This window comes from Mastigoproctus giganteus, chromosome 6 (assembly GCF_048544385.1).
Source record: "Mastigoproctus giganteus isolate SK-2022 chromosome 6, ASM4854438v1, whole genome shotgun sequence".
NCBI lineage: Eukaryota > Metazoa > Arthropoda > Arachnida > Uropygi > Thelyphonidae > Mastigoproctus > Mastigoproctus giganteus.
In genome coordinates this window covers 196,755,693-196,772,618 of record NC_143580.1, presented here as the reverse complement: position 1 = coordinate 196,772,618, position 16,926 = coordinate 196,755,693, and the positions used below count along the sequence as shown (strand labels likewise).

At 35.7% G+C, this 16,926-nt stretch overlaps 1 protein-coding gene across 3 annotated transcripts in view; it reads left to right on the top strand.

Annotated features, from left to right (window-relative positions):
- LOC150084856 (muscle-specific protein 300 kDa-like) overlaps positions 1–16,926 on the top strand; it is a 1,257,473-nt gene that overhangs the window by 136,755 nt on the left and 1,103,792 nt on the right. For all 3 annotated transcript variants that reach the window (XM_090376651.1, XM_090376652.1, XM_090376650.1), the window contains exons 13-15: positions 3,519–3,683; positions 5,672–5,995; positions 14,722–14,874. In XM_090376651.1, coding sequence (XP_090232777.1) covers positions 3,519–3,683; positions 5,672–5,995; positions 14,722–14,874 — 642 coding nt within the window. The remainder of the gene's footprint in view (positions 1–3,518; positions 3,684–5,671; positions 5,996–14,721; positions 14,875–16,926) is intronic.

Below are 16,926 nucleotides of genomic sequence, written 5' to 3'. Positions count from 1 at the left end.
CATTCCAGGTGCCTTCATTATGTTTAACTTCAACAATTTCTCCTCCACTTTACTCTCTGTTATAACAAAATCACTTAGCTCCCTGTTAGAGTTTGATAAACTTCTGATATTCCCCTCTTTGAGTAACTCCTCATGTGTGAATGGAGATGCAAAATACTCATTCACTTAACAACTGCTTGAGCAGGATCATCAATAGTCAAACCATATATGTTAAGTGGACCTAACTGACTCATCCCTTTCCTTCTAAATTTATACAAGCAAAGAACTCTTTGCTGTTTTTCTTTTTTGCACCCTTTGCCAAAGATTTCTCGTAATCTGCCTTCTCCTGCCTAGCCTCCTTTGTGACTTGATTACTGACTAGCTTATATCTACTATAGCATTGGCTTCTGTGTTGCCTGGTAGTTTATATGCATCCCATGAATTTGATTCTCTGCCACAAGCCTCATTAATTCACCTGACAACCATTTAGGCCTGAACAGTATTTCTAAACCTTAAACAGTATTTCTTAGTTGGTCGGAAATGCTTATTAGCCTCCAAGATTAAGTTCAGGAAGGCTTCCCATTTAGAAATTCACCTTTGGTAACATCATCAGTTGATCCCACTGTATAGAATTTAAAAATTGTCTGAGACCATTGTAGTCACCTTTATGAAAGCAAAAACCCTTCCCTTTACCCTAAATGGTAGTTACATCTCTAAGTAAATCCCACATCGGTACACTCTGATCACTGTCACCCAGTGGCTCCTTTATCTGCAAATTTTTAATATATGAATAATCACCGCTAATAATCAGATCAAGAATATTACTCCCTCTGATCAAGAGGGATCAAGAGTATTACTCCCTCTTTTCTACAGCAACATGTTTGAGAGGCAAATCGAACATGTTGCTGTAGAAAACAGTCATCCAATAAATCCACAAAAGCCATGCTAGTGTGCAAGTGACCAACCCACAAGTTCCAGTCAATATCTGGGAAGTTAAAATCCCACATTGTAAGACACTCTGATTTACTGGTCCACTCTGTTTCTCTGTATAATTGTTCATTGGACTCATCAGAGTCATTAGGCCTATAACAAACTCCTACTCTCATTTTTGCTTTCCCAGTGCTTATGTCATACTAAACTGACTCAACATTGCACTGTCCATCTATGTCAACTGGATGCACTTCCTTATATTTGATGTGTTTCTTAACTAGTAGCATAATTCCCCTCCCTTTCTCTCCTGTCTATCCTTTCTGTACATATTGTACTCCAAAAATTCCAATTCTGCATCCCTTATATCTGAGTGACACCACGTCTCTGATATGAGGACCCAACAATATCCATCTTGGATGAATTTTCTTGTTTCATGAATCCCAGCAGTTCCTGAAATCCCCAGCAACTTGCTTTCCGCACTGCTGCTCATTCCAATAGAAGCAGTGCAAGAATCATTTCCACTTCTGCCTGTGGCTACTGTTAATCTATTAATCTGTGAATTCCCCCCCCCTCCCAAGCTAGCAGTTTTCCGACCCATCTAACACTGCCTTGATAGTGTCTGCAAAATATTCTAGCACCCTTTCTATTTCAGTGTACCCCATCCCCGTAGAAGCAGTCTCTCCTGTTAACAAGCACAGACCTCGTTGAAAAAAATTCTATCCCATGAGACTTGCACAGTCTCTCCAGGTCCGAATTGATTGACAAGGCTCTCATCATATTCTTCTCCCTCCTATCATGTCTGGGCAGAATTGCAGACTCCTTTCAAATTCATCCCTAACTCGCAACTTTTTTTCGACATTGACCTGTACTTGTTAAATAAATCTGCAAATCTCTTACTCTTAATGTCATTAGGGCCATGTACAACAATATCACCTTTTATGCCCTTAAAAGACGATATCTGCTCTACAACATAATCAGCTTTTGCCCCTGGCAGACATACCCTGATCCTGTTCCGCCTATCCTTTTTTCATAATATATTCCCCATCTCCCTGATAATAGAGTCACCAACAATAACTACTTCATCAGCCAATACAGTGGCAATTTCCAAGACAGAATGCACTAGTCACAGCTGATGCACAGGAGTGAGCTCTGGCTTTGAATTGAGCAGCCGAGAGCTTGATGGGCCCCTCATATTAATTTCTTAGAGGGCATCTACCCTTCACCTCAAACTTTAATAGACTCCCATCAGAACGCTGAGTTGGCACCTAATTTCTTGACATTCCAGGCACCTAGCACACACAAATTCATCCTCCTTGGCTAGATCATGTTCCGTTCCAGAAATGTCTGCAAACATTTCACACACTTCACACATTTTTTGTGACTGTGATGTGTTGGAGAATTGTCCCCTTCATTTTATCCCCAAGCCATAGCACTCCAGATAATCTGTGCAAGTTGCTTCACGGCTCAAGTCTGGGTCATGATTTTTGTGTATATACAATATAATTAACAATGAAATTTAATAAGATTAATAAATTTTATTGATTAATTGGTAATACTATAATAAGTTAACAGATTCCTAATATACGTATTACGCTATCTAGTTTATGTTATACCTTACACTATCAGTTCGAGTTATACATTATGCTATTTTGTATCGATCTAGTATACTACAACAAGACGGTAAATTCAACAATATTAGCTGCCTCCATAGCCAGGTGGGAAGGAGCAGCAGTGCGTAGCACATGCTTCTTGATTAGACCGGGGTTCGAGCCCGTCACCACCAAATACGGAGGATGCGGAAAGGTCAAGGGAATGACCACCGCATATTCCCGGAGCAATATGGCCTTAGTTGCTAATGCTCCTAAAAACCAAAATAACAAACAAACAACAACAACAATATTAGTGCCAACATCAGTACCAGTGGTGAGTCGTATCTTATAAAAATCCACTGGTTAAATTAAAAAAAATAAGCTAACGAATGCTACTAAGCTTGTTTAATATCTTTGTAGAACAGTGTAGTATGTTAATGAAGAATATGGTAAAAATAATCAAAACTACTTAGTCCAATTCTCTTAGTCCAATATAAGAAAAAAAGTCATATAAACATGTATCCAATTAGAGAACTGCAGCTGTTTGAATTTTCCTTGATAATTCAAAGCTTTTTAATTAAAAATAAGAATAAGCAGACATGTCCATATTAGATACATGTCTGCATATTCTTGTTTACTTTAGTGATATTTATTATTTTTTACCATTCAAATCTCCATAGCCTTTTTTAAAATTCAAACAGCCATAATTCCATATCCATTCAGAATCAGACACGTATTCATACAACTTTCTTGGACAGTAGAATTTATCTTAGAATTTTTGTGCATACTTTTTGAAATATTATATCTATTAGTGAATTATTGGTAGGTTAATGCTGATAAACTAGTTTTGAGTAGGTTGTAGGAATGGGATTCCAGAATTACACTTTAAATATAATGCTGGAATTTTCTGAATTCAGGAATTTGGACAGTTTCTGTAAAGTATTGAATGTTGTATAATATATTTATGAGTGAGTGTATTATTTGAAAGTATATATAATATATAAAAATTTTGTATTGCAGGAACTCTTAGACAAACTGGATACCTATGTTCAGGAGCATCAAAATTATCTTGACCAGTGCCATGAATTTCAGGAATGGCTTGCTAACTGCCAACAAAGATTACAAGAATGCAAAGATACATGTGGAGAGAAAAGATCAGTTCAAAATAAATTGGAAATTTTACGTGTATGTATTTATTTTTATATTACTAAATTAGAAACATTTAGAAACACATAATATTTTTGTGCAGGGTCCATTAAATATCATAAATGTACACCTCAAATTTTTAGATTGGTGAAAAAAATAATGCATGTATGATATACACCACAATGAAATGTTAAATAATAAAAAAAAGAAGTACAAGTTTTCAGTAAACATGTGGCAACCACAAATCTCTGTAACATATATTGGTTTATGTACTTCAGTTAAGGTCTTCATTATGAACCATGGAATGAACCTGAAGCACTAACATCCTACCCCTTTTTTTGGACTCTTATCTGCAGTATATCAGTAATGTATTTTTAACCATACTTTCTATTCATTTGTTTAACCTTTTCACTTAGTCTGTATCATTGATTTTGTACTAATTTTAAAAATACTGATTGTTGTTCTTGGGATTATTCGCAAAGTCAAAATGCAAGTGATATTGCCATTGTTTATCATCCATGTGAACCCTTAAATATATATATTCATGCGTCACCATAATAAGAATAGCACAAATGGCCAATTTAGCCTACTAATAATGCCTTTTGTTTGGAAGTAGTACTGTACTTAGGTAACTGGTGGATAGTTTGTTTTCCTGTGACTATTTAACTTTGTAAAGTGCTCTTTGATTTCTTAATCTCACAAATGGTTTGGCAACGAACAACTTTCAATGTAGATCTGACTCTAAGGAATATTTTTACTTTAATCATATATAAACTTGGCCATCTTAAGAAGAAAGGAATTGACATTGAATTTTTATCCTTTGTATTTTCATTTTATTTTATTTCATAGATTAAACTTTGATGATAATTTCATTAAGTATTTATGATTTATTTAAAATTCCAATGAGTACAGTGTAAATTGGGAATACTTCTTGTGCTATTGGTCACAAGAGATATTCCCATTGTTCTATTATGTCTTATCACTTATGCATATCACATGATTCCAAAATTTGGCATGCTATGTTTGCTGTCAAGACCACAGCTCTAATCTGGCAGAAAATAGTGTTAATCAGGAACAGTATGGTTTTAGATGTTATTCCTGACTTAATTTTATTTAAAAGAAAATATTTTTATTTCAAAAATATTTTAAACCGATTAATAAAATATTTTTATTAATCAGTTTATTCATAAAGTGTTCCAACTAGGGGCTCACATCTGGTGAGTATGGGCTTGGCAAACCCAGGGTCCTGAGCTGGATATCATCATTCTTCTCTTTCTTGGTGATTCCTTTTTACCTCTCTCTCTCTCTCTCTCTCTCTCTCTCTCTCTCTCTCTCTCTCTCTCTCTCTCTCTCTCTCTCTCTCTCTCTCTCTCTCAGGGTAACTTGGGAATTTTTTTTTTTTTTTTTTTTTTTTTTTTGGCTGGTGCAGCATAAGCCTCAGGCTTCCTTGTACCATGTGGCTAATAATAATAATAATAATAATAATAATAACACGTGGTGCCCACACCTTCTTTTGCTCACCTACAAGATAGCTAAAGTAACTAGTAAATTTTCTGAATATCTGTCATGATTGTGTGCTGTAGTAATTTAGTTAGGAAAGAGTCACATATAGTAGAATTTGTTGGGATGATTATAGCTAGCAGAGATAAACCACAGTGGACATTAATGTGACACAAAAAATAATTAAAAAGAATTTCAGTAAGTAAAAATATCAGCTATTATGTCTCTCACACACACATGCACATACCCAATGACTGTTAATTTTATGTTGTAATCTAAAAATCTTCCATATATTTCTGTTCTGTTTTAAAATGTTTTCTCTTATTGTATTGCTTCTTCAAAGAAGAATCTTGTTGTTTTTATTATTTAAAAACATATTTTGCATTATTATATAATATTTATTTTGTGATTAAAAGTATAATGTTTTTTTTATTTATTGTTATATTTTCTTTCTTATATTTATTATATTTTTATATTTTATATTATCTATTTTTAGATTTATTTTATTTATTATTATTCTATCCCAGGAACTGAGAAATCAAGAAGTTGGAGGAACAAAAAAATTAGATGACTTGGAAACACACTGTCAAAAGGTTTGTGCAAATACAAGTGATCATGGAGCAGAACTTATACGACGTGAAATGCAAGAATTGAAAGATGCATGGAGTCGCCACCTTACTTCATCTTCAGAAAGTCAGCACAATTTAGAGAATGTACTACAACAATGGATAAGTTTTGAAAATAATCTGGAAAAGTTGACAACTTGGTTCAGGGACACAGAAATTTCCTTAAAACATCCACAGCTACAGTCAACTTTTGAAGAAAAGCAAGTTCAGCTGAAAAGTATTCATGTAAGCCTTTCAATTAATTTCATTATCTGAACTGAATATTTTTATGATTTATCATAACCTATGGTTTTCTCTGTTTTTTTTTTGTTACAATGCTGTCATTTTGTTGATAATGCTGTTCACTAACCTGCTTTTGGTGTATCCACGTGCACACACACACACACACACACACACACACACACACACACACACACACACACACACACACACACACACACACACACACACACACACGTGCGCGCAATAGTGGCATAGTGTTTAGGGTAATGCACCACCTGTGGTCTCCCACAACTGCACCATCTGTACTCTTGTGAAGTATACAGGACTCTGTAAATGCCAGAAATGTGTTGTATGTGTATAGTATTGTGTTGGGTTCTGTTGTTTCTCTGGCTTCTTGGCCGTAGGGTTCCTAATGGGACCCTACGTTGCCTGCCACCACCACTGGGAGGTGAGCCAGGCTGCCCATCATGCTCTGGCTGGCCTCTGCCAGGGTCACTTGAGCTTCCTGACAGAGGCCACAAAAAAAAAAAAAAAATTGTTGAAGAGAGTTCACAGGGAATAAGAGAGGAGGTGGTCAGACTGTGGGGTGAAAGAAAGTTGGACTACTAGTGAAGACAGTCCACTATGGGTTTAGGTGAAGTAGGGGTAGGGAAGGGGATTAAAAGTTGCAGGAGCAGGTGCTCCTGTGTATTGCTCTAGCACCCAGCTGAGTGCCAGCAGTGATCCTGTACCTAAATTGGGTGCCAGCATGAATCCTACCCATAAAGGGTTTGCAGTATTGTTTCTGTAGCACAGATTTACATTTATCCTAGCCCCGAAGGAGTTAGCAGGGAGTAGGGAGTATTCTGGACTGTCCTAGCAGCGGTGAGCTTACCACAACTTGTGGTGAAGACAGCCTGGGCAAATCGAGTGAATGCTATATATTTATCTCCATCATTTAGTAGATCTTGCTCTTGATTGCGAGGAGTTCCTCGGATTACTGTAAACAGTTATAACCAGTGGTTTTCATAGGAGGGGCACTCATATATAACGTGGGCCCAGGACTCCTCATCTCCACAATGGCAAAAGGGATGTGGTTCGATACCCATAGAGTTGAGTTTTTGCTGGAATGATCCATGTCCTGTTAATAAAAAGGTTGCTTGCAATCCAGGTGAGTACCAGGGAGGAGGCTTGGGAAAGGTGAAGCTGACTGAGGGGAAGAACTTCTTTGTTATTTCTCCTTTGTGGGTTGAATTCCAGGATTCCTGCCAGAGGCACTGCACATGATCTGAGATCCATCTTTTTTCGTGTTTGTGGTCACTTGTCAGGTCCAGTTGGAGATTAAGTAGCTGTGTAGGTATGCCTTTTTTCAGATGATGGAAAAGGCCTCTTTTAGCAACTTCAAGGTATATACCCTGCGATGACTTGGAGTGCAGGGGCACTGACAGTGCAGCACGCCCTAGTTACCGATAGAAGCATAAATCGCTGTATGGAGCTCAGCTTTTGTTTGTTTCACTCCAGTGCAGCTTTGATGCACCAGACTGAAGCACCGTAACTGACAATTGGAATAAAAACTGCTTTGTAAATTAGGGAGAGGGCTTTGTGTTTTAGTTCCCAATCTGCTCTACTTATTTTTCTAATCATAGCTGCATATTTCTGTATCTTGATTGCTTTGTATTTCAATTGAGGATAGAAGGTTAACTTGGTGTCAACGTAGATGCCTAGGCCTATATATAACTTTCTCTAAGAGGTGAATTGGAATATTATTAATCTTCATAACTGGTGGTCTGCATATCTGGAGTTTCCCCTTCAATAAGATCAACATCATCTTCTCACCGGAGAGAGAGAGAGAGAGAGAGAGATAGTTGTGTTCTGGTCCAACTCTGGAGGCATCCTAAAGCGACATTAGCCTTAACCTCCAAGGCAGCACTAGTGTCGGACTGAATGACAAGAACAAGGTCATCGGCATAGGCTAAGGGAAGAACTCCACCAAGGTCTATCCCCAGGAACTCATCAAAGTCAGTGGACCATAGAAATGGTCCCAGAACAGAGCCCTGGGGACAACCCCAGAAGACACTTCTTGTGACTGTTTGAAATTTAGTGATAATCTGCACTCTTCTGTAGAAAAGTAAGGTAACACATTTTTTTTCTTAATAATAGTGAAAGGGAATGAGATGAAATGCGGTGGACAGATAGACCCGTTAATAACATTCAAAAAGACTGCCAGTGCAGTGTTGCTTCACAGCAGAGTCCAGTTGCAAAATGGTGACTACCATGCGAGTGTGGTTCAAAACAGGTGTTCTTGAAGTTATTCGCTTTTTGCAAGCAAAAGGGTCTTCACCAAGTGACATTCACCATGAACTGGTTACTGTGTATGGTGAAAAGGTGATGACAAAGAAGCAGGTGTGTTTTTGGTACAATGAATTTAAACGGGCCATGTTGACATTAAAGATCGACATTGGGCAGCAGGCCTTCATCGAGCAAGACAAAAGACAACATTTCGCGCATTAAGGGCATCATTCTTGAAAACAGGCGAGTGAAATTGCACAAATAGTGAACGTGAGTAAGTCAACTGTTCACGAAATTGTTGATGACATCCTTGGCTTTCAAAAGGTGTGCTGCTGCTGGGTGCCCCCGACAATTGTCCGAGGAAGACAAAGCAAAATGCATGGAGATGTGTTTGAAGAACCTGTTGCGATACAGCGATGAAGGAGAGGATTTTCTTGCTTTCATAGCCACAGCAGACAAAACGTGGATTCATCATTTTACCCCGGAGAGCAAACAAGACTTCATGATCTGGAAACATCCACAATCTCCTGTGCACAAAAAATTCAAAACTGTTCCCAGTGTCCGAAAATTCATGGCCACAGTGTTCTGGGATCGCCAAGGCATTCTGTTGGTGGATTTCTTGCTGAAGGGAGGAACAATCAATGCACAGTTTTACTGTGCAATGTTGTAAAACTGAAAGCCAACATTTGATGCAAATGACAAAGGCTCCTGATAAGCGACTTGATTTTGTTTCACGACAACGTAACTCCACACGCTGCGCATACCACTTGTCAGTAGTTGCACCATAATCAATGGGACTCTGTCACATCTCCCCCTCCCCCTAGAGCCCAGACTTAGCACCTTCAGACTTCCATTTGTTCGGCCCTCTGAAAAAACACCTTTCAGGAAAGTATTTCACTATGGTGAGGAAGTTCATTAGGTGGTGCAATGTTAGTTACTGCTTGTGGGCACAGACTTCTTCAGTACTGGTATTGATAACCTGATCCATCATTGGGACAAGTGCATCAATAAAACTGGAGATTTTGTGGAGAAGTAGTGCATGTTTACTTATTTCTTGGTGTGTAATTTTAACTTTGTATTATTAAACATCATCGAGAGAAAAAATGTTACCTTACTTTCTGGAAACCCCTCGTAGTAATGTGTTTGTTGAAAATCAGAGAGCTGTCCCTTACCATTAAAAATATTATGTAGGTTGTATTCAATTTTATATCTTTAATTAAAATTAGTAATTGATATGACTTGTTTTAGTTCAATGTAATGCAGTTTAAAGTAAGAGTAATACTTAAATTAAAAAAGTCTAATATAAATGTAAAATGTCTTAAATATAAAAGTAAAAAAATATAAAAATCTTAAATATAAATCATTAATTTCACATGTAAAATCTAACACAGACACAGTACTGTGCTACTTTGTGACTTAGTACTCTTTGTGTTGTAACATAACCCACTGATTAAAACATATTGCAGTCTATTGTGATTTGTCACACATTAACAAATATCACTTAGAGCTATTAATAATTCTTAATGATTTCAAGCCAACAGGTGTTGCTAGTCTTTGGGAAAATTAAATCGTAATTTATTTCCAATGTGCCTTATAAGTGCTTGAAAACTGTGATGTGGTAGGAATATTTTGAAGTCATTTTCATACTTGGGTGAAAAGTGTGTTAAAAAAGGTCTTCCTTACGAGAAAAAAGTTATTAAACAATGTTTCTAATCTTGTCAGGGTAATGAATGAAGGTTAGTAATGTATTTGTGAAAAAAATTATTCAATCAGTTGCTAGTAAATATTACTACTTGTACAGGTTTTGCATAAAAGAATGTTCACATTTCAAATTTAAATCTTGGGTATCATTGTAGCTCTAATCTATAATATATTTAAGGAAGGGGTAACGTGCACTTCTAGGAACATAAAAATGGAATGGCTAAGGAATAATTTTTTTAGCCAAATTTGATACCAACTTTTTATTTTTTCAGTTATACATCTCAACAAGATACATCTGATTATGTATGTGGCTGGTTACTGTAATCATACTAATTTTATTTGGGTAAGATTATATGGTAATGCTCTAAAGTTATTTTAAGAAAATACACTTTTCTTGTGACTAAGGTTTAAATTAGATTTATTGGTAAGTCAAGATAAAATTTTTAACCCAGTCAACCCCAAATATCTAAATTATAACAGCAACATTTTTGAATTCCTTGTTGAATCATCGGGCCAGTTCCCAACTGGGACTTATTGGATCAAAAATTTATAAATTTATCCTGACTAATCAATGAATCTAATTTAAAATTTTTCATATGGAGAAGCATATTTCAGTAAAAGTAACTTTATAGTCATACTGTAATTAATTCTGCATTATAACATAAACTATACTTCTTTTACTATCATATACACTATATGGAATTGTTCTTATTTTTCTTGAAAATTTTTGTTTGCTGGAAGGCCTTGTTGCTCCACTACATACAGGATACTTCAAAAATATGTTCCAAAAAAGAAAGTCATATATACATGTGGCTTAAAATACCTTATTTTCGAGTTATATTAAATTTAAAAAAACATACAAACATCACAACCCATAATTTTTATGATTCACATACTGATTTTACAATAATTGTTTGAAGTGACACCTTACACTTGAATACACACCCCAACTCTTTGAATTACTAATCGCTGGATACGCTTGAACATTTCCACAGCAGTGCTCTTTGTTTCACAACTACAATCTAGTCTATTGCTGCAGTTCTGTAGCATCCAGAGCTTCAGTTTGTTACATAGACTTTGAATGAGTCCACAAAACAAGGAGTTTTGCACTCAGTGACCATGAGCCAAACAGTAGGTCCTCCCTGGCCTATTCATTTGAGTAGATAGGTAGAATTTTGGTGAGCCCTTTGCTTATCAGCAGAAATGGGTGAAGCACTATTGTGAATGATCGACATATGATGTCTCCATGGGGGGGAATCTGCAAGCAATCCCAGAAATATGTCTTCCAAAAAAAAAAAAAAATGTCAGTAAGCTTGGCTAGTTAATCAGCACGAAAGAATGTGTGTCCTGATTAACTGATTGCCTGTAATACTGCACCAGATATTAAGTAGGATTGTTCTAGAGGGCCTCTTAGCATTACAATACATGAATTTTCTTTTCCCCACATGCAAATTGTGTAAGTTGAGAACCATCCCATGCAGGCCTTGTTTCATCAGTAAACTGTATCCAACTCACAAAATTGGAATATTGTACATGACGTGAGGAACTGTTGTTGTATAGGGTAGTCTGCCAGAGTCAATTACTCCACTTTTGCAGCTTAAAGAGATACAATTTCTTCCACCACAGAATGGGCCTGAAAGGCAGGTTGGGACTGGAACCCATACAGCAGCACCAGTTTGTCAGGTACTGACAAATTGGTGCTGCTCTGTGAGCGTTCGTCTTGTCAAGAATTTCATCTTCAATGTCTTGGCTGTAAGCCTGCAATGCCGCCAGGTTACCCTGGTGGCATTGCAGCCTATACTGCTTTTACATGTATGCTTATCGGCAGTGAAAAATATATGAAAATTTGGCAGCCTTCTTTTAGACAAGTTTTCATAGCATAATCATCATGCTTCAACTTAATTTTCTTCAGCCCTACCTTACATCAAGAGCATATCTGCATACTCAGTATTTGAAAATGGAGTCATTGCTGTGAAACTAAAGAACACTGCCACTGAATGAGTTCCAGCAAATGACTAATATACGTGGAACTAGATGTACTGGAATGTATTAGTTCTTAGAAAAGGAAGGGAATGGAAAACACAAGAAAATGCTTCCATATAATTTTGATATCATATTCTTTTGAACAAAGTAACACATACTGCTGTTTTTTTAAAATTCACACTTTGTTCCCTTCCTTCACCCCCAGCTTACAGGCACAACTTCAAATGATTGTTTTAAATCATTTTAATGAGCAATAACCCTGAAATAAAATATTTCCAGACACTTGATTGTATGATTTGCAGTTGATATGACTTGTTTTAGTTCAGTGTAATTTAGTTACATTGCCACTTTTTTTTCTTTTTTTTCTTTTTTTTAATTTTGCATCCTAGGATACATCCTTGAATTTTTGCACATGCTATCGAAACATCCTATATATGAGGTGTGGCAATAAAGTTCCCAGACTGGTGCAATAAAAGGATCACAAAATGAGGAGTTCAAAAATGGCTTTATTTTTATTCCAAGTAAATCACCACCTGATTGAATGCAATTGTCTAAAAGTTTCTGAAAAGAGTCAGCAAAGGCATCCGAAGAAATGATGTTCAGTTCAATGGTTACAGTTTTCTTTATGTTCTCAATATCTTGAAATCTCTCCTTTAAGGGAAAGAGGGAAAGAGGAAGAAGTCAGCTGGTGTTAGATCAGGAGAGCAGCTGGATGGTTGATCTGTACAATGCTATGTTTCATTAGAAATTACTTTGCAACAAGTGCAGAATGAATGGGACATTGTTGTGCAACAAGAACCAGCTGCCTTTCTCTCAAAATGTAGTGTCACCCAGGAAATACACTTCAATAGCCTTTGAAGCACCTGTACATATAGAATGCAGCATTGACTCTCTCCCCTTTTGGTACAAATTCCTTGTGAATGACATCCTGTTTGTCGAAAAGCATGATTAGAATCATCTTGATCCTGGACTTCTGTGAAAAAATATCTTTTTTGGGCTTGATGATGATTTTGAAGTCCCCTGCATGCTCTGACACTTCATCTCTGGGTCGTACTGAAACACCCAACACTCATCTCCAGTGACAATATAGTGGAAGAAATTAGGATTGTCTTGACAAGTCTGGATGAAGTCTTTGCATGATGACAACCTTCATTGCTTCAGATCATCCATGAGGCTGTGGGCTCAAATTTTGCACAGACCTTCCTTTTCCCAAAACCTTCATGCAGAATTTGATGATCCATCTCCTTATTCGTATCCAACTCATGAGCTATCATTCTGAGGATCAAACAACAATCTCTTGCCACAATTTTCTGTACTTTTACAACTCTGTCCTCGTTTAGAGAGGTTGGTCAATGCCCACCTCTTGGGTCATCGCAAACATCATTGCATCTGTTGTTGAAATGCTTATACCATTAAAACACACTAGTACTACTGAACATTTCATAAACATAAACAGTTTTTAACATTTCTGCCGCAGATTTTTCCAGTTTAAAGTAAAATTTGATTTTGTTCATTGCAAAATCATAACATGGACTAGTAACACTACTAGTGAAACTGGTTGTAATTGCAATCTGTCAGACTACTGGACATTCTCTATACCCCCATCTGTTGGAGGAAGTTTAAACTACAATGGACCACGTCCATTTATTTTCAAATTCATTGCAAATAACCACTACAGCATCAGTCCAGGAACTTTATTGCAACACCAGGTATGTATGGGCTTTGTGGTATGTATGCAAGCTAACATAAATGACAAAGAAACACTTCATGACATAAGAAAGCCTTTAATAAACTGCTTGTGAAGATATGTATTACAACAGGTAATTTAAATAAATTAATAAAGATTAAACAAGGCATTTCTTATATCATATATGTAGTTATGTACTGCATAATAAGCTGCAATAGTTGCAGCTGTTCTAAATGAAAAAAAAATTGCAGTTGAAAAGGTCTCAAGGAAAGCTTCATACACATTTCTTTTTTTTTATTATTATGTTTTTCGTAAGTTTCTTATCTTAATGTAATATATCAGGGATTTAAAGTTAATCCTTTCATGATATATTTGAAAGTTTTGGTTATTAGTTTTAAGGCATACTTTGAAGCAAAACACCTTTGTTAACTGTTTGTTATAATGGGGATTTTAATTTCCTAGATATTTACCGGAACTTATGAGTTGGTCGCTCACACTCTAGCAAGGTTTTTGTAGATTTACTGGATGATTGTTTTTTACAACAGCATGTTTGGGAGGCAACTAGAGGGAGTAATACTCTTGATCTGATCATCAGTAGTGATTCTTCATGCATTAAGAATCTGCAGATAAAGGAACCACGGGTGGCAGTGATCACAGTGTGCTGATGTGGGATTTACTCAAAGAGGTAACTACCATTAGGCGTAAAGGGAAGGGGTATTGCTTTCATAAAGGCGACTACGATGGACTGAGACAGTATTTAAATTCTATACAGTGGGATCAACTGATGATGTTACATATGAATGTGCAGTATACACATGAATGAAATAATAAGTATTCTGAACAAAACATTTTTTCAGTCTGTCAACAGGAGTAGTATAGAAATAGACTTGCTTTTATGGCTTAGAATTAGGGATCTGAATATTCGGCGTACTTTTTTATTGCAAAAATTCAACCCTTTGTATAAAATATTTCATTTGGATGTTCATATGCATAAATTCAGTAATAATTGATTATAATCAGTTATCATATGACTTTCATACAACTTATTTTATATTTTACATAATTTAATTTACAACTTATGTTTCTTTAGGAACTTAACAAGCAAGTTGTTGCACACCAGAAGGATGTAGACAGTTTAACAGATGAAGCTCATGCTCTCACTCAGGCTTCTGGAGTTGAGGTTATTAGGAATCAAGTTTCACAAACAAACACACGATATCAGACCACCCTTAGTGGTATTAAGGTACGTATAAATGTTGCAAAAGTATATACTTTACTAATAAATAAACATTTTAGTATAATAAAAATTACACAATATGCACAAAAAATTGAAGGCCCATTTTTACCAAGAAAGCAGACTTGTGATTACTACCTCTTGAGGCTACCTAACTCATTATTTTAGAACACAAGAAAGTATATCAACCATATTTGAATGAACTGGTCATCTTAGTCATGAATACTCATTTAATGATCACTGCATTAAAAAAGGATAAATAGATAAATAAAGAATTATTTATTGCTAGCAATACAAATTAATTCCATCATGTCCATATAGGATATGAACACTATATGTTTCTATGACGAGCAGTGTACAGTATTTGTAAAAAAAATGTATTATAATGAGTAATTGTTTTTCTTATGAGAAATATATAGATGCAATGATATTCTGATTTTAGGTACATGTTTTCCAACAATTTTGATTTGTTGGAAGCAATGTATAATTTTGTAACAGTGTGTGTATATATATACATTATATAGGTGTATTGCTGACTGGTATATTGGTCAATCAAGGGAATTAGCATTGCTTTATGATTCATAGGTATGAGTCTTACATTACTAATGATCTAATGGCAACTAAACAACATTATAATAATATAATAATATGTTGTTAATTGCCATTAGATAATTAGTAATGTAAGACTCAACATGTCCATCACAGTATCTGGGGTTTGTCACTTATTTGGAGAGGTTTAGGTTCAAATCCCTTTTGAAACTGGAGGATTTGATTTGATTTAGATTTTTATGGTGCAAAGGTGACTTAGGCCATGATGTGCCAAGAGTGGAGGAATTCTTAAAGACATCTTCATTTGAGATTCTAATTAGCTGATATTTTAGGTGGAGACCAGCTTCACACACCAAATTTAGTATGTGAAGTTGGTGGTGTAATTATGGCATGATTCAGTCACTAAAAAAGTGTTGCATGAAGTACCAGAAACATCTGAGAATTATTTGTATTCCTTCAAGAAACTGAAAATAGATTTTACTTTGTGCAGGTTGAGTTCAAGTGCTTAAATTTTCACTTCATGTTGATTTAACTGTGAACTATGCCATTAAAAGAACAACTTGGTATTATTCTCCTTTAGTTATATTTTAATTCCCTTGTTTAACATAATTTTTTTCTGAACCTTAAACTAAACTTTATTGGAAAGTCTTCCAGTGGACCTGGTTGCACTTTATGAAACTGTAAGAGTACACTCTTACAAATAAAATGTAATTTTTTAAAATATGAAATAAATTCAGAAAGGCAGTGAAATTTGTAAATTGTTAATATGGTTTAATAATAATAAAAAAAATTTTAAAAAGTAAACTGTGGCCATTATCAACCCACTGCGGGATGGAAGCCTTCTCAACAACTCATGCTGAGGGAAATGGACCATAATCTGCCACGCTGGTCCAGTGCAGGTTGGCAGATCCACCATATTTAGGAGTCAGGGGCTTGAACCCCAGTCTACTCAAAGAGCATGTGCTACTACACTTCCCCTCCTGACCACTCGGCTATGGGGGCCTGGTTTAATAATATTGAATTGTAAATAGGGAAATAATAAATTTTGTAAATTTTAAATAACAGTTAAATTGAAATAGAAACCAGTAGTACAAAGAGGGTAAACTGAGGAATGTATTGGGCTGGCTATATGCTTTCTATTAACGACCAACAAACTGATTTGAGCCAAACATTATTAAGATAAATGAAATATATACATAAAATAAATACTAAAATAGATATAAAATAAAAGCATTAAAATACATAAAGGTGTAAAAATACATAAGTAAAAATTAGTAAATAATAAGTAAAAATATATAAGTAAAATAAAATAGTAGCTTTTGGGGTGAGGTGTCCCTTTTTCAGCTAGTTGGTGAATAGTGTACTGTGTGTGTATATATATATATGTTATGTAGAATAACAGGAGTTGACTGGACATGATCAAGAATCATAAATCTGGTGTTGGTAATGCAGAATTACATATATGTGACGAACAAATAACTGCAGAATGGCAGACGCCATGATGGAGTGCAT